Source organism: Nicotiana tabacum, chromosome 16 (genome assembly GCF_000715075.1).
Source record: "Nicotiana tabacum cultivar K326 chromosome 16, ASM71507v2, whole genome shotgun sequence".
Lineage (NCBI taxonomy): Eukaryota > Viridiplantae > Streptophyta > Magnoliopsida > Solanales > Solanaceae > Nicotiana > Nicotiana tabacum.
The window spans coordinates 89,084,455-89,106,222 of record NC_134095.1 but is presented as its reverse complement, the minus strand read 5'-3'; the positions used below and the strand labels follow the sequence as shown (position 1 = coordinate 89,106,222).

Sequence of the window (21,768 nt, the reverse complement as noted above, 5' to 3'; positions counted from 1 at the left end):
TAAAATACTTACCTTAAATCCAGAATTTAATCATGAAGGAAGTTCATGAAACAATTGACAATTATTATGCTCAATCCCAAAGCTTCTACTCAATTGGTTATAGTTTCGTGCTGGAAACGTGTTACGAAATAATAAAAGAAGAAAAGAGTATTGTAGAGAAAAGTATGAAGAGAATTCTTATTGATTTTTGAGATTATTTACAATGGAATAAGACCTCTCTATTTATAGGGAAAAAAATAACTTAACCACCAAATAAAATCTCTCGGAAATTTATAGAGTCAAGTGAAACTAGCCACTTATTGTGTCTTAAATTTTCAACAGTCCTTAGTCAAAAGCAAGACTTCTCACTTAAGTTTTACTCCTATAACTTAAAACGTTCCTTTATGCAATCAGCAAAGGCTGTTCAAAAGAAGTCCACTACCCACACACACACACACACACAGAGTAGAAGAAGAATGACGGACGCAAAGGTAGAAACGATATCAAGGTTAGCTCAATGGAGGATCGACAACTTCGGAGCATCCACTTACAAGCGATCCGACCCTTTTAAAATTGGTATCTGGAACTGGTAATTTGCTCTCTATTTTTCATCTTTCATTTTTTCAATTTTGTTTTTCTTCTGATGTTGAAGTTGTTGATTAATAAGGCACTTATCAATTGAAAAGAACCGGTATTTGTATATTCGGTTGTTTCCAGAACCATCTCGGCTTTCAAAAGAGCAGCTTCCTCCTCCCTTTGCTCGGTTTATGCTCCGTGTCACCACCACCGGCACCAACCGTAGACCTCACATATCTCCTGGTATTTTTTTATTTTTTTTTTGCTCTTCTGTGTTTTGATTGTGTATTTATGTGATGGTGTTTGGCTCAACATAAAGTTTTAAAGGAAGACTTGAAATTTATGGGTTAGAATCAATTACTATAAAAATTTGTGTGGCTATAAATCATCTCATTAAATAAAAATGGGACATTTGAAGTTAAATTATTTTTAAATATAGAAATGTCACATATATTGAGGCAGAGGGAGTACCACTTTGTTTGATGTACTTTTGTATTTTGGTACGTCTAAAAAATATGGTCTATTTTCTGTTCTGGTAAAGTCATTGCTTTCGGAGAAACTTATATTAGTTTGAAACTTTGAATTTTTAGATGATATCTGTATACAATTTACATAATACATGACAAGTTTAAATAAATATCCACAGGACACAATTATTATTACATTTTCAACTCACCTGTGAAAATTGACGCATGTCATATAAAGTGTGGCCAAGGCAACGTTGAGTTTTACGTTGGTATCAAGAAGTCTTACAAGTAAAAATCCTTAGGATGAGTTCAACTCCAAAATGTTTTAGCTCATGCTACTACGCGCCTCCATCCCCCAAAAAATAAATTAAAAAATGAACCAATAAACAAACAGGAGATCCAATCCTTATTCTTGGAAGAATGGCATATATCTGGCTACCATAGTCTGATAGTCCATAGGCAGATGCAACCTATTAAATCTGGGTACAGTATTTATGCATGGAAAACACATATACTTTATGTGAAAAGGCAAGTAAAATTTCAAAAAGACTAGTATTAACTTTTGAACCCTTTTTATCACAAGTACAGTGCGTTTAGTGCTAAGAGCCTAAGAATTGAACCCCTCAGGTTTGTTTCCTGATCGATCTGCCTCCGCTGGCTACATGTCATTCACTTGTTCTGTTCTCCTACAGAAAGAGAAAAAGCAAAAAAAGAACAAGGGTTATCCTCCTAGCATCTAAACTTACATATTGGCAGATTTCGTACTAATTGAACTGATCGTGCTGCACATATTGATTTCTTTTCTCTTTTTACTAAAATTTTCATGTAGCAGAAAGCTGGCTGGGCTAGGTCTTAATATTTTCTCTCAAAATCTTAGCTTCTTGCTCTATTCACAAAAGGTCTGGTTGCAAGTCCTATATTCTCTATTTGCCACACAAGTGTAACTTATCTATAAATATCATGTCTATAGCAGTGATCGTCAAATGACATCATGGTTATTTGCATTTACTATGGATTATTTGGTAATTGATCTGCACTCTACTGAACGGCAAGAGACGAAGTTACTTGTATGGTGTTCAAATGTTCTCTTGGAAAGTCAACAAATGTCCATTCCTGTCCTCATGGAGGGATGGACACGCTGACATTTTTACGTAATACTTTATCAAGTCAGTTGCCACTCATATCTGAAATGGAGCAGTATACATATACCTGGCTCTGAAGCTTGTGGTTTCTTTGGAAAGCAATTATTGGACTCATCTTATGTTTTTTTCCCCGCATTCTAGTATATTAGGCAGCCTGTATTTTGGGGGATGAGTATGTACTGTCAATTACCACGACCTGTGTAATCTTCAGAGGATGGGTGTTATACTGCACACTGCATGCATCTTGTGATGACTAATGGGGTATCTTAGGCAACTCAGACCAATGTAGATTATCCCTTGACCCTTCCTTGTTTTCAGTCAGGGAAGTCTTGTCATCAGACGTTTTAACTATATATTTAGACAACAGAAGGACTTAGCAGGTGCACAATTGGATGTTTAAGGTAAGCTGACACCTACAAATAGCCGAAGCACAAAGCCCAAATACCAAGTCAAAAGGACCGAAAAGCACTGAAAAATGAGAGCAAGAACAGTTCAGTATTCTACACTTTCAGTGTCCTTAAGCACGTAAATTTTCCTTCCTTATATGGTCAATTTTTTTTTGTTTTATTGACCATAATTCATTTTTTTTTAAAAAAGGACTTCCATACGCGCTACAAATCAAGTGTCCGCCTTTTCTTGTAGTATAAGAACCTATGTCTAGACTGCCTTCGGCTATTAATATGCCAATAATTGCTAGCCCAACTGTTGTGTACTATTTAGGCTTTTAGTTAACGATTGTTATTATTTTTAGTTGCACAGTGAAGCAATATTCTTCAGCGGTACGTCCAGACACATGAAATTGTACTCTTTTGCTTCCTTGTGTTTCTCTTTGTTGTCCAGACTAAAGAGACTGCAACTAATGTCCAGAACACACGATGAATTGCATTAACCATATTTGACATGTTATGTTGCATATAATTCTGTGGTGGTCCATGTTGCAGTGTATGAGAGGCTGCTTCGAACAAGTGATGACTTTGTGTGGCCTATTGATTCTGCGTTACAAGGTCGATTCATCATTGATGTTGAGTTCCTTGACCTGAAGATCTACTCACCAAATGTGAGTTTCTTGACATGCTACGGTGTGTGTATGCTTAATATGTATGAGATTGCTAATTGAAATGGTTCTTTGATAAAATACCTATCCAGTTGTAACAGATAGGGCTTGTGTTTAGGTGTATATAAATTGACTTCTTTGGTTGTTCCTTTCTGCAGATTTGAACTGAAAAAAAAATGAAATTTTCCCAATATACCGTTTTACAGAAAATGGAACAGAATGAAAATTTCTTCTCAGCATTTATCAGAAAACGACCTTGATGTGTTTTTGAACTCATGTTCCTTCACTTAGTAACCTGTGGTAATTGAAACTTTAGGGTGGAGAAGGCAAATCTATATGGCCCGATGACATTATTTTGCAAGCTTTAGCTACCCAAAGTACTCTCCGGTGTCTCTCTCGTATGCTTGACGAGTCCATCCATGCTGATGTTACCATAAATACCGCTGATGGATCAGTGAAAGCTCACAGGGCGATACTGTCTGCTAGTTCGCCTGTGTTCCACAGCATGTTCCTCCACGATCTCAGGGAGAAAGAGTCCTCTATGATTGACATAGAAGACATGTCAACAGAATCATGCACAGCCCTTCTCAGTTACCTGTATGGGACCATAAAACAAGAGGATTTCTGGAAGCACCGGTTGGCACTTCTGGGTGCGGCAAACAAGTATGACATTGCAGATTTGAAGAATGCTTGTGAGGAAAGTCTCCTAGAAGACATCAACTCGGGAAATGTCCTCGAAAGATTGCAAGAGGCTTGGCTTTACCAGCTAAATAAATTGAAGAAAGGTTGCTTAACGTATTTGTTTGATTTTGGCAAGATTTATGATGTTAGGGATGAAATAAACAACTTCTTCAGACAGGCAGATAGAGATCTGATGCTAGAGATGTTTCAACAAGTGCTCACAGTTTGGAAGCCGGCGTAACCTGATATGAGGTTTTTGTCCATATCTGTATGTAGATAACTCTTAACTCTAGCTATTACTAACCTGTAGCTTTCTAAGAAAGCCGTGTGGTGTCTTACACTATTATAATCCGGTGTAAATTTGTGGTACTATTAAGTATGCTATCTGGTCAAAACGGAGATGATTAGTGTTCTGTGCTGGCATCTATTATGGGGGTTTTTCTTGTGATTGTTGTGTTAACACTTAAAAGATTGGTAGAAACTATCAAAGTACAAAATCCTAACTCCTTAGTACAGAGTCAATCCAAAATTGTCCTTGGAAGAACCTCGTGAAAGAGTTTATTTTGACCTTAGTAGTATGAAGTGACATGGTCATCAACACTATAATCAGCAGCTTTCACATTGTTTTTGTATTAGGAAACTCTTGTCCAAGTATTCTATGCACCCTACCTCGAAGAGATTTTTTTTCCCGATCTTCTATTAGTGTGATTAGGAGTCGAATTGCATTACACTCAGCAGTATCTATAACTTTGAGCTCTGTATATTCTTGACAAGACTCTAAAATGACAACTGTTTCATCAAGCATTGCCAATTGTTCTATATAGGAACATCACAAGAATAATATTTCAATACTGTCATACTGATACAACTTAGCTCAAACATCTAGCAGAGGTCATAAAACTTCTGATTCCATTTTGGCAAAAACAATAACTCTTAATTGAAAAAGGAGATCAGAATTTACGCTATGACAAGGTAAAGAACCGAAAAAAATTTCTAAACCGCAGAAAGGGTCGCGATACGAATTATTGGTGGAGAGGGGTGTGAAAAAGGTTGCTCAAAACTGTACACGAACCTACAAAAATTTGTGTACAAACAAGGGGACGTTAGGCTGAAATCATCTCTTCTTAGCCATGCACCAGGAACCAGATGCTCTGGTGTCTCCTCACAAGAACAATCCTCAGCAACTGAAGTTCGTCATGAACTGATGATGTAAGCTAGAGCGAAGAATCATCTTGAGAAGTAAAAACCTGTACTTGGAATAGTCCTAAATTTATTTGCTGAATGGTAGATGCTTTGCTCCACTATCTACAGCATCTCTCCATATTCTATACCTCACACCTAGCTTATCGTAAGACACTGGCAAGTTCCAAATATTGGCGCCATTGAGCATGCGATCCTGCTGGCCCAACACAAGCCGTAGGTCTTCATTTAAAACCTGTATAAAATTCCACAAAGAGATAAAGTTAGAACACATCTTTCATTTTGCTTCTCTTTAGTTCTCTTTACAAAGGGAAAGTCTTTGCAGCATCATCCTCACGAAGAAGAGAATGTGATAAACATCTTTTAAAGAAGATGAAATTGTATTCAATATTTCTGGCAAGATTCTATTTCAGAAGTTGGTGTTCACAATTTTGTGGTTCTATTTTAGGCAATTGTATTTAACTTCCACGAATTAAAGAGTTTGCAAGTCTAAACCCTCGAGATCTTGAGCTTCTAGAGCTGTGTGATGGTAATCCTAAATATTCAAGCTTTGATTTTGTTTCATGCTATCATTTTTCCAAGACTAACAGAATGCAGTTTTTCATAGAACAATCAGTCACTGACTGATGACTTCCATAAGATGTTAAACAGCCATTGTCAAAGCTTTTAGGACAGAATCTAACCTGTTCGGCAAAATGTCTCCAAACATATTGCATGAAAGGGATGTGTTTCAGCAGGGGAGCAAAATCCAGTGACATCCTATATAATAACCGTGTCTTGTGTCGTGATGCAGGTAAGCAAACATGAAGTTGATGAAGGTGTGTACAACACTGCTTGGTACTCTGCCCCTCCAATTTGCCTGGCTTTGAGATTCCAATGGTTGATAAAACCATACAAGGTGGTCTAAATTCCATATCTATTGGATAAGGATCCCAATATCCTTGCAGACCAGAAGCAGGAGTCAAAAACTTCACCAATCTGAAATAAGGTAAATCATAAGCACAGAGACCTTCATATGTTTTTAAATTGATAAGTAAAATCAAGTCTTCTGGATAACTATATGAAAATAAATAGAAAAACAATCTATGTTGCTAATTACAAGACTTCTCGGTAATTAGCAACATATAATATAATAACAACTACCTTGGGACACTCCATCCTTTAGCAAAGGTTGATGTATGGGTGAAAGGAGCATGTGCAAGATCCAATAAATTGTCTAATAATAGCCCATGTTCCACTGGAAGTTCCATGACTATCTGTCAATAACGACAACCGCTATAATGCAAAAGTATTCAAGAATGTGCTGTAAGATATTCTTCCTATTAACAACTGAAAATCGAATGGCAGTGATTTCAAACCTCCGCATGGATTTGAAATCCAGAAGGCGGTAGTAAAGAAGGAAGGGTAGCTGCAGGGGGATCATTTCCTGGCCAAATCCATATCATTCCCTCTTGCTCAAAGCAGGGCAGTGCTTTGATCTTTACATTCAGTAATCGTGTTGATGGCATTTTCTCACACTTCCCATCAGTTGAGTATTCCCATCCTAAATTCATGAAAAGAACAGTGTCAGCTATTTCAATGTTGTGTCCACATCCCAAATAGGAACTCTGAACTAAAAGTAAGATTCTTCTTAATTCTCACCGTGATAAGGGCACTGAATGCGTCCCTCTTTCACTGAGCCAAGATCAAGGGGGCAGGCTCTATGTGCACACGTATTCTGTACACATCCAGGTTTTCCATCATTCCCGCGAAAGATCACCCATGGTTGCTCAAAGCAATCAATCGGTAACTGAAACATAACATTTTATGGTCATCAAATACAAGAGCCAGAAGAATTAACACAAGACCATAAAAATCTATCTGAATTTACAGAAGAGCATGTTAATTGGTTTTGGCATCATAATTTTGCATCTACATGATTTTGTATGTTGAATCAAATGCTGCCTCTCTTTATGCGAGTGAGATTATTTCAGATAATTGACTTACCATGGTGTCATCCTTAAGATCTGCGGAGAAAGCAACAGGGTACCAAAAGTTCTTCAAACGGGAACTGTAATCTTGGACAGGACCTGACACACTCAGGGTTCTTCGGGGTTGCTTGCTTTTAACAGTATCCAATAATGCTGTTGACGTACTGGCAGAGGAGGACGAGCAATCTGATTCTGCCGTGCTTCTCTCTTGCAGAAGCCTATCATTAACCAACTCTTCCATGTAAGCTAGCTTATCCAAAGCAGCAGAAACCCGGGCCTCAGATATATGTACCTGTTGTATTGATACATCAGATATAGAACTTTATGCTTACGAAAATAAGCAAGATTTTATAACTATCCATTTACATTTAAGACTTATTTCAATAAGTTTGACATATCAAAGGCAAATAGCCCTGAATATCCACTGGTGTTGAAAACTAGAAAATAGAAAATGCAATTTGTATCCAAATATCATTTTGATAGGATAAGAATTTTTCATACCTGGTTGTGGGCCTGAGAAAGCTCTCCTTGCAACTCTGCAAGTTCCTTTTTCATGGTTCCAATAGATTTGTATTCACGTGCTAGAGGGTTCAACACTTCCACAACCTATTTACATAATTTCCGCTAATCAGAACAAATGGTAGAATACCATGATGACAGTGGCAGAGCCACCTTATGCGAAGGTCACACTGTTTAGCTAGGTTAAAAGTTTATTTTTATGCACATATACTATATGTTGAATCCCTTATGATTACTTTTTTATATTATGACATCCTTTAGTGAAATTTTTGGCTCCGCTACTGCATGACGAGCAGGAAAATTTGAAACAAGTCTAAAGAGAATACAACAGGAGGAGGTGAAAAGGACACTCTACTTGACAAGCTAAGAAAACAAGAAATAGGAGTGCTACAAAGTTGTATGTAAACCTAGAAAAGACAGTGAATGTTGTATTTACCAAGTTCAATTAAAGATAGGAAATTAATTCAAAGACAAACCTTTTCATGCAGCAGCATGATTGTAAGTACATCTTGCCGAGCTCGCCAATCACAGTATTGTAGATCATATCTAGCAACTTCCAAAGCTTGATTTGCATCCAAGAATTTGCCTTTAATTTGTGGAACTTTAGACCTTGGATCTTCCACATTAAAGAGTGTCAACCAGGAACTTTTCTTATCTGGCATCCCACCCTCCTCCCCATATACTGCAAACACTCCAAAGCTCCCTTTGACATACTGAGGATGAACAAGATGCAAAACCAGTCAACAATTGTGAAAATGCAAGTGATGTATGACTCTCTCCATACTAAAATGACTTAAGTACAACAACAACAACAACAACAACGCCGCCTCAGTCTCAAACAAGTTGGAGTAGGCTATATGAATCCTCACGTCGTCATTTAAGCTCAACGCATGTCATCATCTACCAAATAAATTAGTACCGATTACACGACGCAGAGCTTATTCTTGCATATAGTCCCTTGGACAATCAAATAAATTTCAACTATAGTGAAGAATCACAGCCACTAGAGTGAAGTGTAGCAACCTATGTAAAAAAATTTACTACCATCCACAAGATCACTAGTCAAAATTATTCCACTTTAGGAACTAAACATATTTCAATTTACCAGCTATCAACCAAATAACGATCATGATCCTATCCGTTGTGAAATCTCAATATAGATAACCAGCATCAAGAAATGATTTTTGTTTTCCTTTTTCACCACAATTTCAAAAGGGTCTCTAGAAACAGGCTTAATTAAGATAAAGAAGCAAACTTTTCAATGTTTTGCAAATACCCAAAATGAATGAATAAAAGGAAAAAGAAAGCAAAGGTACCTTTCTAGTATAAGACTTAGTAGAGCGGCACAAAGAGAAAGGAAAAGAAAGAGCAGTAGTAATGGCTGTCATGGCAGAGCTGAAAATTAAAAGATTTTTGTTTTAGCTTTCTCCACATATATATCAAGCAACAACAACAGCAGTAGAAGAAGAAGAGAGAGAAAAGTTGGTGTCATTTTCTGAGAGGGAAAGATTTTCTTGATAAGGGGTTGGCGTTCTGCGCAATCTCCACTGACCTGCCATGGCTTGCCACGTGGAAAACAGTGGGACCCTTCTGTTTCACATGTGGCGCTTCGCATTTCCACATGCTTCTTTGTGTATTTACTACTGCTGCCATTTCAAAAGAGGGATCTTTCTCTGTATATCTTGCAGCTGCCAGCATGGATGCTCGGAGATATCTCTTATTTGATTCTTTTTTATTTTTCCTATTTACTGAACAGTCCTACTTTATGTTATGTGGCTGAATAAATAAGACCCCTTATTTTGGTTGAAATTGAAAAAAGAAGGCAACTATTCAACCAGGGCGGCTCAACGGATTTTGTGGCCTAAAGTCAAAACATACTAAAAGGATCTTAATTTTTTTTTTTGTAAAATCCATGATAATGAGATACAAAACAAACTCCTAGGACTTTGGTCAAGTTGTAAGTGTATAATACGTGGTGTGTGAATTAGGTGCACGTCACATATTGGAACTCTATCGTAAATGACTAGTGTTGAAGCCGATTGATGACTCTTCTGCTAAGATGAACCCGCAAGACGACGAGGACACTGCCTCCACATATGACCCATCTCCCCATACTCATAGCAACTCCCAGGTACTGGAGAAGGGGACTGAAGGGAACCCCTCGTACCGGAGTGACTAGCAGATGCACCTGGCATAGAAGAGCCCTGAACTGAGGGAGCACGGGACGAACTCTGAGCTAGAAGGGCACTAAGTAATGACTGGCCCTGATGAGAACTGTGAGAACCATGACCCGATGACGTCCCACGATAACCTGGGCGAGCTGGCTGAGCATGCCTGAATGGACGGCCTCTGCCGTGCTGAAACTGACCTCTTGAAGGAGCACCACTATAACTACCAGATCCTCGAGGCCTCTTGGCCTACCTCTCCGCTCGCTCCTGGCAACGAACAGACTCAATCTCACGAGCAATGTCTACAACCTCCTCAAAGGTAGCACCAGTCACCCTCTCCCTGGTCATAAGAATACGAAGCTGATAAGTGAGGCCATCAACAAACCTCTTAATCCTCTCTCTATCTGTCGGAACCAACCAAATCGCATGACGAGCTAACTCAGAGAACCTCATCTCATATTACGTCACAATCATCTCTCCTTGACGCAACCACTCAAACTGCCTGCGCAGCTTCTCTCTGCGAGACTGCGGCATATACTTCTCCAGAAAGAGAACGGAAAACTGCTACCAGGTAAGGGGTGCTGCACCAACAGACCTACGCCTCTCAAAAGCCTCCCACCAAGTGAAGGCAGCTCCAGAAAACTGATAAGTGGTAAAAGCGACCCCGCTGGTCTCCAGAATACCCGTTTTACGAAGCATCCTCTGACAATTATCTAAGAAACCCTGGGCATCATCTCCCTCTGCACCACTGAAGGTCGGAGGCTGAAGTCTACCAAACCTCTCTAACCCACGCTGCTCGTCCTCTGGCATGGCAGGAACTACATAGTCCTGAGCAGCTACAACCGGTTGGGCTGGATGTGCCCCCGGTGTCTGAAGTCCCTGCACGACCTTCTTAGGTGTGTGAGCGGGGGAAGTCTGAGTGCCTTCCCCGGCCTGAGGAGTAGCTGCAGCTGTAGTAACTGAGACCGCCTGAGCTAGGCCAGTGCAAACTGAAAGAATATGAGCCAAGGCCTCATGAAGACCCGGAATCACAATAGACACAACTAGTGCCTGAGTTGGTGCTGTTGGAACGTCCACAACTGGGATCTGATCCTAAATTGGGGCGGCTGGTGGATCTGCAGGTGTTGCCTTAGCTGCTGTGCGGGCCACACCTTTGCCCCTACCGCGACTACGACCGCGTCCTCGACCTTTAGTGTCCACAGCTGGTGGTACTGGTGGTCGTCCATCCTGACCGGTAGCGCGTGTCCTCACCATCTATGAGAGAATAGAAAAACAGAAGTTTAGTGCTTGGATCAACAAATTCGCACGACAAGAATTTCAACAATATGAAGTCTTTCTAAAGGTTCTGCAACCTCTTGAGGATAAATACAGACGTCTCCGTACCGATCCGCGAGACTATACTAAACCTGCTCATGACTTTTGAGACCTATGTAACCTAGGCTCTCATACCAACTTGTCATGACCCTAAACCCGGACTCGGTCGTGATGACACCTCTTGTGAAGACAAGGCCAGCCGACACATTCCCATTTCAATTTTAAGCAATTAAAATAATAAGCATTAAGTCTTAAACATGATAAAATTCAAAATAAACAGTGAACAATACAATTTGCGAAAAACAAACCTAACATAGCCCGATACCGGGGTGTCACCAGTCATGAGCATCTATCAATTTAATACAAGTCTGAAGGGTCTACAAAGCTACTACAGAATCACTTATAAAGGAAAGGAAATGAGATAAAGAGGGAGAGGCACAGGGGCTGCGAACACCGAGCATCTACCTTGTGGACTCCGAAATCTGCCGGGAGCTCTCAACCCTCGCAAGCAGGATCAGCAGCGCTTGAATCTGCACACAGAGTGTAGGGAGTAAAGTGAGTATTCCAACTTAGTGAGTAATAATCATAAATAAAGATTGAGAAGTACGAAATCACGTAAGGCACATAACAAGTTATAAGGAAGCAGTAAAAGCCAGTAAAAGTAATGAAATAGTGAAAATATGCAAAGTCACTTTAGTTCAGTTTAAACTTCATAAAATGCCTTTTTAACAATTAAACAAGTAAATGACAGACAATTACGAAAAATAAACACATAAAGGATCGCCCCTCGGGCACAATATCAACAAATCCGCCCCTCGGGCAATATCTCAGAAACAATACCAGCCACTCGAGCTATATCTCACATCACAATGGATACCCGCGCTCATTGGGGGTGTGCAGACTCCTGGAGGGGCCCCTTACGGCCCAAGCGCAATACCAAGCCATCTTGTGACATCATCACTAGGCTTTTGGCCTCATATCAACAAGCCACCTCGTGGCGTACAAATCTCAGACACTCGGCCTCATAATCATAATCAGTGTTTTTTCTCACAACATAGGCCCTCGGCCTTACTCAGTCAAAATCTCACAGCCACTCGGGCAACAGTAAAACATGGTTCTCATCCCAAAATATCATTTAAGTGTTAAAGCAGAGTAAACATAGCTGAGTTATGAAAACTATGGAATATAACATGATTGAGTTCAAGTATAAAGTCAAAACAGTGAGGAAATATCAATACAAATCCCTTAAGGGTTCAAATAGTTGGCACGAGGCCCAAATATGGTATTCAGCCCAAAACATGATGATAACAAATAGTTTTCAGTCAAATACGTGGTAAAATAGTCATTTGGGACGGACTAAGTCACAATTCCCAAAAGTGCACGGCCCCACGCTCGTCATCTAGCGTGTGCGTCACCTTAATATAGTACAACAATGTGCAATCCGGGGTTCCATACCCTCAGGACATCATTTACAATCATTACTCACCTCAACCCGGTCCAAATCTCTAGCTCGCGATGTCTTTGCCCCTTGAATCGGCCTCCGGATGCTTCAAATCTAACCAAAATCAGAATCACAACGTCAAAATATGCTAAGGGAACATAGTCCATTCAAAAGAAATCAAATTACAACACAAATCCCGAAATTGGTCAAACCCGACCCCCAGGCTCACGTCTCAGATTCTGGTAAAAATCACATCAATGGATTCCTTATCACTCCCCGAGTTCATTCATACCAAAAGCATCAAAATCCAACTACAAACGGCCCCTCAAATCCCAAATTTTAGGTCTCCAATTTCAAGCCCTAGTTCTTCAATTTTAGGCTTAATTTCCATGATTAATTAGGTGTAATTCACATTAGAATCGAGTATTAAGTCCATGAATCTTACCTCCAAGTGTTTCCCCTTGAAATCCTCTTTAAAAAGCTCCAAAATCGCTCAAAACTGATGGAAATAAACCCCAAAATCGCGGACAAGATGACTATTTAAACATTCTGCCCAGGCCTCGATTCCTTCTTCGCAAACGCGGTCAACGCCTCGTGTTCGTGAAGCACAAACCAACTTTGACCAAAAATTCCTCTACGCGAACGCAACCAGCCACTCGCGAACGTGATGGCTCCTCAGCTTGACCCTTCGCGATCGCGATCCCTCACTCGCGAACACGATGAACAAAACACCTTGAAACCCAGCTGCCCAACTTCCTCTACGCGAACGCGCTCCCCTTCTCGCGAACGCGATGCCTAATCTCCAGCCCTTCGCGAACGCGGAGCCTTCCTCGTGTACGCGAAGGCTAAAATCTCAGCCTCCTCAATTAACCCTTCGCGAACGCGAAGGTCAAATTCTCTGCAGCACTTCAGCAGTTTTTCTGCAATTCACAACAACAAGAAATGGTCCGATTGACCACCCGAAACTCACCCGAGGCCCCCGGGACCTCAACCAAACATGCCAACATAACCCATAACATCATTCAAACTTTTTCCAACCTTCGGAACGCTCAAAACGACATAAAAACACCAAATTCGCATCGGATTCAAGCCTAAGAATTCCAAAATCTTCTAAATTACGCTTTTGATCAAAAACACAACCAAACCACATCCGAATGACCTGAAATTTTGCAAACACATCCCAAATGGCACTACGGAACTACTGCAACTCTCGGAAATCCATTCCGACCCCTATATCAAAATCTCATTTATCAACCGGAAAAAGCCAAAAATCCAATTTCGCCAATTCAAGCCTAAATCTACTCCAGACCTCCAAGACTCATTCCGATAACGCTCATAAGTCCCAAATCACCTCCCGAAGCTATCCGAACCATCGAAACTCACATCCGAGCCCTCTAACACATAAGTCAACATCCGGTTGACTTTTCTAACTTAAGCTTCCTCAAAAGAGACCAAGTGTCTCAAACCTTATCAAATCCTTTCCGAACCCGAGCCAACCAACCTGATCGCATACAGAACTGATAGACAAAGCAATAAGAAGCAGAAATGGGGGAAACGAAGCGGTAACTCATGAGACGACTGGCCGGGTCATCACACTAAGTGACCTTTTTGTCCTTCATTAAGACCCTTGAGCCAAAACAATTAAACGAGAGAAGTCAGCTGCAATGAACCGGGTAAATGGGGAGAATTGTTTGATCTGCCAGTAATTATTGTAGATTAAACTTGTGCAATATTTTTTAATTATTATTTAAGATATCACCTTTTCACATTCCAACATTTATTCGTTTGGTCCTCTGAGCTCCCTACATATGATGAATATTATGAACAAGACAATGAAGATTAGAGTGACTCCTTAAATTACTGAGTCACTAACCCTTTATACAGTTCAAAGCCGCACTCCAGACCTATTGCTGCCAACAAGTACGCAAGCAGGAAGTACAAAGTTTCAAAAGATTAGTATGACAACGAGTATGCTGATTACAAAGATGATGACAAGATATTATATTCGGTCTTATATGTCATAAGAGTATATGATGAACTTTCTAGATAAAACGTGAATGAAATAGTCACTGTGGGCTACAACTCTTTCTTCTTTGGTATTGGGATTCGCGGAGCGCACAGTTCTGTGTTTGGACAACTGATACATTCTTAAAAGTTATTGTAGTAATTAATTGTTAATGTGTGTTGGGAAATTTTTTTTAGAGGATTGTGGAAATATGAAGTAGGAGAAGAAGAAAACCGAATAACCATCCATTTAAATATTTAATAGATCGGCTCTTTCAACCTCTTATCTTTTAATTCTTGTTAGCGTGTAGTTAAGAAGAGTTATCAGAATAAAATTGTGAGTGTCACAGTTGATTTTCACTGTAACATTTTAATTAACTATTTTCTTACTTGTTGAGGAAGACGATGGCTATAATCCTGAGTCCTGACTATGGTAGTACAGGTCGTGGAAGGAGCGTTAAGGTGTGTCTTATGCTGAGCGTTGATCATCTAGTATTCGGTGTGCTTGGCCTTGTTACTGGTTACTTCATGTACTTTTTCAATAGTAATTGCTTGGCATTTGACATACCTTTTAGCATGTCCATTTTTGGAATATTAAGTTTACAGTAGGAAACTTTGGTCCTTGTCATTCATGTAATGTTCCTTATTATCCGGAATATAATACTTGAAAAGTCCTGTATATAGTCATGTGTGTAATGGTTTGATATATTCAACTACTAGTAGGGTGCCCCACATGAGCAAGGAGGTAAACAAAAAAACTATTTTGGTAGATGATAGAAAAGCAATGAAGTTAAAATCCATCTAATAAACTTTTTGAAGCAGAGCTTTTTCAACTTATTGGCAGTTTGTCAATCATACTCTCTTATTTGTAATTAATAATTTAGTGTAAAGAACGAAAAGCGATAAGCAGTAAATTGTTGAGGTTTTTGCTTACGACCTAGGAACTTAACTTACCCATTTTGTCCTGTTTTTGAAGTTAATTTGGTAACAGTATGTCCCACAATAGTAGAACTTTCCTAACCTCTTTCTAAGCTCTATAAGTTCAAAACCAGAAAAGAAGTTATAATTTTAGTCCTAGCTACTACTATTATAAAAAATGCAGAGGTACAAGACTCAAGTCCTTAAATTAAATGACTGATAAGATCACCAACAAACAGCTAGCCTCCAGTTCTGATTATTCGTGTTCCAATCTTGTGCTCCACAAAGTATATATATCTTTGTGGGTAAAATAAATGTTGGGTAGCTCAGTAGTGTTCTGACAACTCAATGTTGTAGCATTGCGACCTGCGTATTTAAGATTTTACAGAATGTAAAATCGTTAAAGGAAAATAAATGACTAAAATCACTCCAAGCTTAGATAACATCTCTCCACGATGATATGATATGCAAGTTAGTATTATACATATTCTTGATGTCGACCCTAACATATAAACAATTATCGTATAAGTGTGGATGTTTAAGGTAATCTAAAAATTTCGACACCATACTTTAAATGTCTCATTATCAAACATTAGAAAGATTTATACTCTATTTATTGAAGGACCAACAAACCAACCGTAAAGATGCAATATGCAACACCCTCAAGAAAAGGGTATATGCATAGTGGCAATGCCAAAACCTGCTACAGGAAGAAAATAGAATCATCATAAGCTATAAAAGAATTACACTTCCATACATTCTTTGTTCTATTCTGAAATTAAATGAAGTCACAAATTGCAGAGCGCACGTAATTACTTCAAGAAGTATACTTGGAGAAAAAAATCATTTGAAGGGATAAGATTCTAAAGCCTGCGTATGAAATACACAAATAACTACTATGAATGAATACCAAAATTTATCTTCTAGTTGAACTGTTATTCTAATATTATAGGGGTAAGGTTCATTAAAGGGCACATTTTTGTCTTAATAAAGGACGCTAGAGAAAACTATTCAAAATAAATATAACGGAGAAAAAGATCGTCTAGTAACTTTTACTTGTCCTTGTATTATGAGACTATCAATAAATTGTATGATAGACTAATAAGTCTTCAATAAGAAATGGACTTATCTAATGATATAGATGATTTTGAAACTCAAAATCTGCACCATGAAATGCACTCATCTCTGAATAATTAACCTTCAGCTTTTCAAAGTCGGTGACTAACCTGCCATGCTTTTTCCAATCAGTTGAGATGGGTCAAGCACCAACCAGCTCCATGAGTAGTAGGAAGGTCATACAGTCTGAAATCCAATCGCCTTGCAAGGATAATAGCTACTGAGAGAGCTCTTGGTGATGACTTTTAGATATTGATGTAAAACGCCACAGATTTGATATAGAAATACCTTGTTCAAGCAAATGCACGTGCCAATCATCCATAAGATACATCCCACATGTAAATCTACCATAACAACATGGCAAAAAGATGAAACGATCTAAAAAAGAAATCCAAATATATCACAACTAATCTCAGGTCATTCGGACATGGGTTGGTTGGATTTTTGTCAAAAGCGTAATTTAGAAGATTTTGGAAACTTAGGCTTGAATCCGATGTGTTTTGGTTGATTCAGTGTTGTTTGAGGTATTATGAAGATTGGTATAAGTTTGAATAAGGTTTTGGGATATGTTGGTGCTTTTGATTGAGGTCCCGGGGGCCTCGGGGTGATTCGGATGGTTGACGGAGAGTTTGAGATTTTTGGTGAAGCTGCAGATTTTCTGCTTCTGGTATTTCAGCACCTGCGGATTGGGGACCGCAGGTGCGATGCCGCAGATGCGAGGAAAGGACCGTAGAAGCGGTCAAGGAGGAGAAGGGCAGGAGCCGCAGATGCGGTGGGCTGAACGCACCTACGATGGTGCAGGTGCGGCTATTTGGTTGCAGATGCGACTTTGGTCACTTAAGTGGAAACTGCAAGTGTGGTGTCTTGGACCGCAGAAGCGGCATCACAGATGCGGTTGATGGACCGCAGGTGCGGAATCCCTGGGTCTGAAGGTATATATTGTTTCCTTTGCGAATTTTTGCTAAGTTCTCCATTTTTTAAGACGGGTAAGGGGCTAAGGCAGTGGATTTCAAGAGAAATCAAGGGATATCAGTTGGGTAAGTTCCCTAAGCTTCATTATTTGGGTTTATGATTATTTTGTCATTAATTAATCATGGTATTAGTGGAGATTAAGGAAGAAAAATTGGGGATTAGGGCTTGAGATTAAGAGACTTTAAAATGGGAATTTGAGGGGTCACTTGGACTCCGATTTCAGTGTTCTTGGTATATATGGACTCGTGGGAGGATAAAGATTTCGTTGATGTGATTTTTATCGAGTTTCAAGATGTGGGCCCGGGGGTCAGGTTTGGCCAATTTCGGGATTTTTGGTATAAATTGATTTATTTCGCATGGGCTTCATCCCTTTAGCCTATCCTAATGTTATGATTCTGATTTTGGGTAGATTCGGCACGAGTTGAGGCCGAGACAAGAGGCAAAGGTGTCGCGGAGTAGTATTTCCACCAGTTTGAGGTAAGTAACCATTGTAAATCTGAAACTGAGGGTATCTAACCCCGATTTTCAAATTGTGTTGATAAATGCGGTGATGCACATGCTAGGTGACGAACGCGTGGGCGTGCACCGGTAGGGATTGTGACTTGGTCCGCCCCGTAGCGACTATTAAGCCGCGTATTTGATTTGAAACCTTATGATATTCCGTACTTTAGTCATTATACTGTATTATGGGTTGTATGCCATGTTTGGGGCATTGTGCCGACCTGTTGAGACCCTTCGAGGCATTTTTACTGTTTTTCCTTACTTTACTTGTTTGAAAGCATATCCTCAGTCATGTTTTACCTGGTTATTGTTCAAAACTGGTTTTATCACTCTACTTCTTAAATGTGATGATTGTTTGGACTGAGTTCCCTAATTTCTAATATTGTGCCTAAGTGGCTATGAGGTTAATGATTGAGAGAGGTTGAGAACCTAAAGGTGAGGATATTTATATATGTATGAATTATGGATCGGGCTGCACGTCGCAGCGATACTTATATGGATCGGGTTGCACGCCGCAGAGATATATATATTGGATCGGGCTGCGCGCCGCAACGATATGACGCTTGGTAGGAGCCCCTCCGGAGTCTGTACACCCCCAATGAGCGTAGTCGACTATAAACTATGGATCGGGCTGCACACCGCAGCGATTACTATGATCATTACTATTATGAGATATCAATGATTTTGAGTGCTGAGTGTGAGTACTGAGTGGTGAGAGCTGAGTCACGAGTGACTGAGAGGCTGCCCGAGAAGCCATATTCTGAGTGATACCTTGCCCGAGGGGCACATTTATGATATTTTCACTACTTTCACCCATCTCTTTTTAAAATGAGCCTCTATTGATGAATTGCTAAGTAAATGATTTCAAGTATTCCAAATGAAACTGGAGATTTTATGATGAAACTGGTTTTAAACTGTAGAGTTTGATCTATTATCCTGTTGTTTACTCCTTTATATGATTTTAACTGCTCGTCAATGCTTTCAGACCTTATTTACTTTAGTTACTTACTGAGTTGGCATACTCACGTTACTCCCTGCACCTTGTGTGTAGATCCAGGTGCCCAAGCGGCAGAGTGAGGGTCCTCAGCTTATCCAGAGTTTGTCGGAGATTGCAAGGTAGCTGGATGGCGTCTGCAGCCCTGCTTTCTTCCTCTATCCTTGTTTTTCCGCATTTTAGACTTGTTTTGTATCAGACAGTTAGATTTGTATATGTTAGAGGCTCTAGACTTGTGACACCAAAATGTTTGGGCTGTGTTGGTTTTGTAGACATGTGATTTTTGACCCTCCCCGAGATTTCACCCATTTTCGCGTAAAATATTTAGTTTAGGCCTAATATTGTTATTTCAATTATTTTGACTATTTTACTTTATATAAAAAAAAACGAAAATTACAAAAATATTCTTCTTTTTAGTTTATATACTTTTCGTAAAACTAAATAATACAAAAAATAGTACCTTATTTTTATCTTAATATGATATTTGAAAATACCAAAAAAAATAGGTTTGTTTTAACGATTAGTCTTATTTTAATAGTTATTTTTTAAGTAAGATTAATTAGTAAATAAGGTAGTATTTTAGTCTTGTTCACGGAGAAAGAACAAAATTTGGGCTCAAACGACCCATTTTTAGGTCTAATTCTATGTGCTACATGTTGCAATCTACAAGGGTAAAAGAGGTCATTTGGCGGACCAATGAGGGTTTAAAATAAATGAGAAAAAAGGGTGAAGTGTAAAAAAATAAAGCAAGCAGGGCCCAGTTATAATTTTCTTTCACGCTTTTTCAAGAAAAGACCAAAATTGAAAATGAAAAATCCAAAAACAAAATTGTACTTTCCCGTCATTTTCCAAAAAAAAATCAAAAAAAAGGAAAAAAAAATCCAAAAATAGTTTACATGTTTCATTATTTTTCAAAAAAAAAAATATTTTCTTTAAATTATTTGTTAATTTTTAATTCTCGCACGTATCCAATCTTTCCGAACTACGCGAACCTGATTCTCGTCTCTCGGGGCGGGATACGTAGGCAGCCCACATAGGGTCCGGTCTTCCTAGTGAATCTTAGGTTCTTAGCTTCGCGGGGTCTTACCCAAATCTTGCATTTTAGCCACTTTTAGCCACATAGGTTAATTTTAAAAAAATAGTCACAATCATATCTTGCATGTGTCCAACAGGAAGGGTTATTGTCTCACATAGCGTTTTAGGTCTGTAACTTTATTTGATCTTAATTTTCTCATACAGGTGTGGATTTACTTACCGGAGTTTGAGCATGACAGACGCCCTAGGACCATCCAGTCAAGTCGCTCATTTAGGAGTTGCTTAAGGAGAATTTTATTTATTTGTTATGTTTTGAGTCTGTTTTTCTTTTTATGTCATCTTTTACCTTCTAATTTTGTACAGTAATGTCGAGTCTTTTGTTATTGTACTTTCTACTTTATATTTGAAAAAGTGTGTTATAACTCAATAATCCAAAAAAAGAGGTTTTGTGTTTTATATTTCTGTTAGAATACTAATTCTATAAATTAAAAAAAATTCTTTTAAGGTGGGTTTCTTTTAGAAAATTAATATCTAGAACTCAAAATAAAAAATTACTGTTATATTTCCTTTTGGTACATTAAGACTAAAAATTCAACAAAAAAAAGAATTTTTTTTAGTACCTCTTTAAAGTTTACTTTAAGATATTAACTCTAAAAATCCAAAAGATTTTCTTTTGAGGTTCTTCTTTGGGAAATTAATGAAAAATGAATAAAAAAAATATATTCTTTTTATTTTCATTAGAACTTTAGGACATTGTACATGGAAGAAAAAACATACTTTATCTTTTGTTTATCTTTAGAATTTCTCCTTTAGGTAATCAAAAATTAAAATCCAAAAATATTTTTATCGTTTTCATTGCTTGTTTCGAAATCTTTCTTCAGGATATCAAGTGAAAATTCAAAATATTTTTCTTTGGTACATTCTTTAGATTTCCTTCCTAAAAAAAGAATCAAAAAATATTCCTCTTCTAGGGGTTTTTCCTTAATAATTTCCCATAGATATTTGTTTCAAAAAGAAAAAAAAATATATATATATATATATGCCCGTTAATCTTGAGTTTAAAATAGGTTATAGAACATTAAGTCTAGAAAAAAAAGATTTTCTTCTTTTATTTTCCTTTTCTAGTCAGAGTAGTCATTAAGGTAAAAAAAAGAGCATTTTATTTAGTCTATTCTCGGTTTTTCCGAACTACGAAAAGATCTGATTCATGCGGCGTCATGATACGTAGGCAACCTACATAGGGTTCGATCGAATCAATATCGTTTACAATGCGTAAAAGTCATTTGTGAATTTATTGGCTCTACCGTCGTATATTAAAAGAAGTAAGATATAAATTTTGTCAAAAAAAGGGATGCAACACGAGGACTTCCCAGGGGGTCATCCATCCTAGTACTACTCTCGCCCAAGCACGCTTAACTTCGGAGTTCTGATGGGATCGGGTGCATTAGTGCTAGTATGATCGCATCCGACATTCCTTGCACTCTAACAGGATGTCCCCATTTTATTTCTTTTGTTATCTTTATTGCGCAGAAGGGTGGTTGGTTTGTGGTTTTTAATTAACTCATCCATACAACACAAGGTCAAAGAGCAAGGTAGCCATGGCTAAAAAGGACTTGGACACAAGGGTTATTGATCAATCTAAGAGAATTGTTGAATTAGAATCTGAGTTGAAAGAAGAGGTCTTACGGTTGAAAGGACAGATGGCCGAAATATATCA

The 21,768-nt window shown here is 38.6% G+C and overlaps 2 protein-coding genes and 1 non-coding gene across 3 annotated transcripts; 1 reads left to right on the top strand and 2 right to left on the bottom strand.

Moving 5' to 3' along the window:
- Nucleotides 1–367: 367 nt before the first annotated feature.
- Nucleotides 368–4,322, top strand: LOC107788115 (BTB/POZ domain-containing protein At1g21780). Its single transcript, XM_016609773.2, has 4 exons — nucleotides 368–568; nucleotides 647–798; nucleotides 3,106–3,221; nucleotides 3,535–4,322. Exons 1-4 carry the CDS (start codon nucleotides 384–386, stop codon nucleotides 4,138–4,140), a joined length of 1,059 nt encoding a protein of 352 aa, XP_016465259.1. The 5' UTR covers nucleotides 368–383; the 3' UTR covers nucleotides 4,141–4,322.
- Nucleotides 4,323–4,691: 369 nt separating this feature from the next.
- LOC107788114 (chlorophyllide a oxygenase, chloroplastic) lies at nucleotides 4,692–9,083 on the bottom strand. The gene is made up of 9 exons (XM_016609772.2): nucleotides 8,905–9,083; nucleotides 8,065–8,301; nucleotides 7,571–7,675; nucleotides 7,086–7,361; nucleotides 6,741–6,888; nucleotides 6,458–6,642; nucleotides 6,243–6,355; nucleotides 5,783–6,077; nucleotides 4,692–5,334 (listed from the first exon to the last, which is right to left on the bottom strand). The coding sequence occupies exons 1-9, from the start codon at nucleotides 8,974–8,976 to the stop codon at nucleotides 5,170–5,172; spliced, it is 1,596 nt and encodes a 531-aa protein (XP_016465258.1). The 5' UTR covers nucleotides 8,977–9,083; the 3' UTR covers nucleotides 4,692–5,169.
- Nucleotides 9,084–21,399: 12,316 nt separating this feature from the next.
- On the bottom strand, nucleotides 21,400–21,518 carry LOC142171037 (5S ribosomal RNA). The gene has a single exon (XR_012700650.1). It is a non-coding gene; the product is annotated as a 5S ribosomal RNA (ribosomal RNA).
- Between the last annotated feature and the right edge of the window lie 250 nt (nucleotides 21,519–21,768).

What these genes read in the sequence shown, in the direction of transcription:
- LOC107788115 (XM_016609773.2), top strand. Translation starts at nt 384, where the DNA reads ATGCAATCAGCAAAGGCTGTTCAAAAGAAGTCCACTACCCACACACAC. An exon ending in AAAATTGGTATCTGGAACTG is followed by an intron (nt 569 to 646) that starts GTAATTTGCTCT and finishes TTGATTAATAAG; the next exon opens with GCACTTATCAATTGAAAAGA. An exon ending in TGAAGATCTACTCACCAAAT is followed by an intron (nt 3,222 to 3,534) that starts GTGAGTTTCTTG and finishes TTGAAACTTTAG; the next exon opens with GGTGGAGAAGGCAAATCTAT.
- LOC107788114 (XM_016609772.2), bottom strand. Translation starts at nt 8,976, where the DNA reads ATGACAGCCATTACTACTGCTCTTTCTTTTCCTTTCTCTTTGTGCCGC. An exon ending in ATCTTAAGGATGACACCATG is followed by an intron (nt 6,889 to 7,085) that starts GTAAGTCAATTA and finishes GTTATGTTTCAG; the next exon opens with TTACCGATTGATTGCTTTGA. An exon ending in GGAGACATTTTGCCGAACAG is followed by an intron (nt 5,335 to 5,782) that starts GTTAGATTCTGT and finishes AATTTTATACAG; the next exon opens with GTTTTAAATGAAGACCTACG.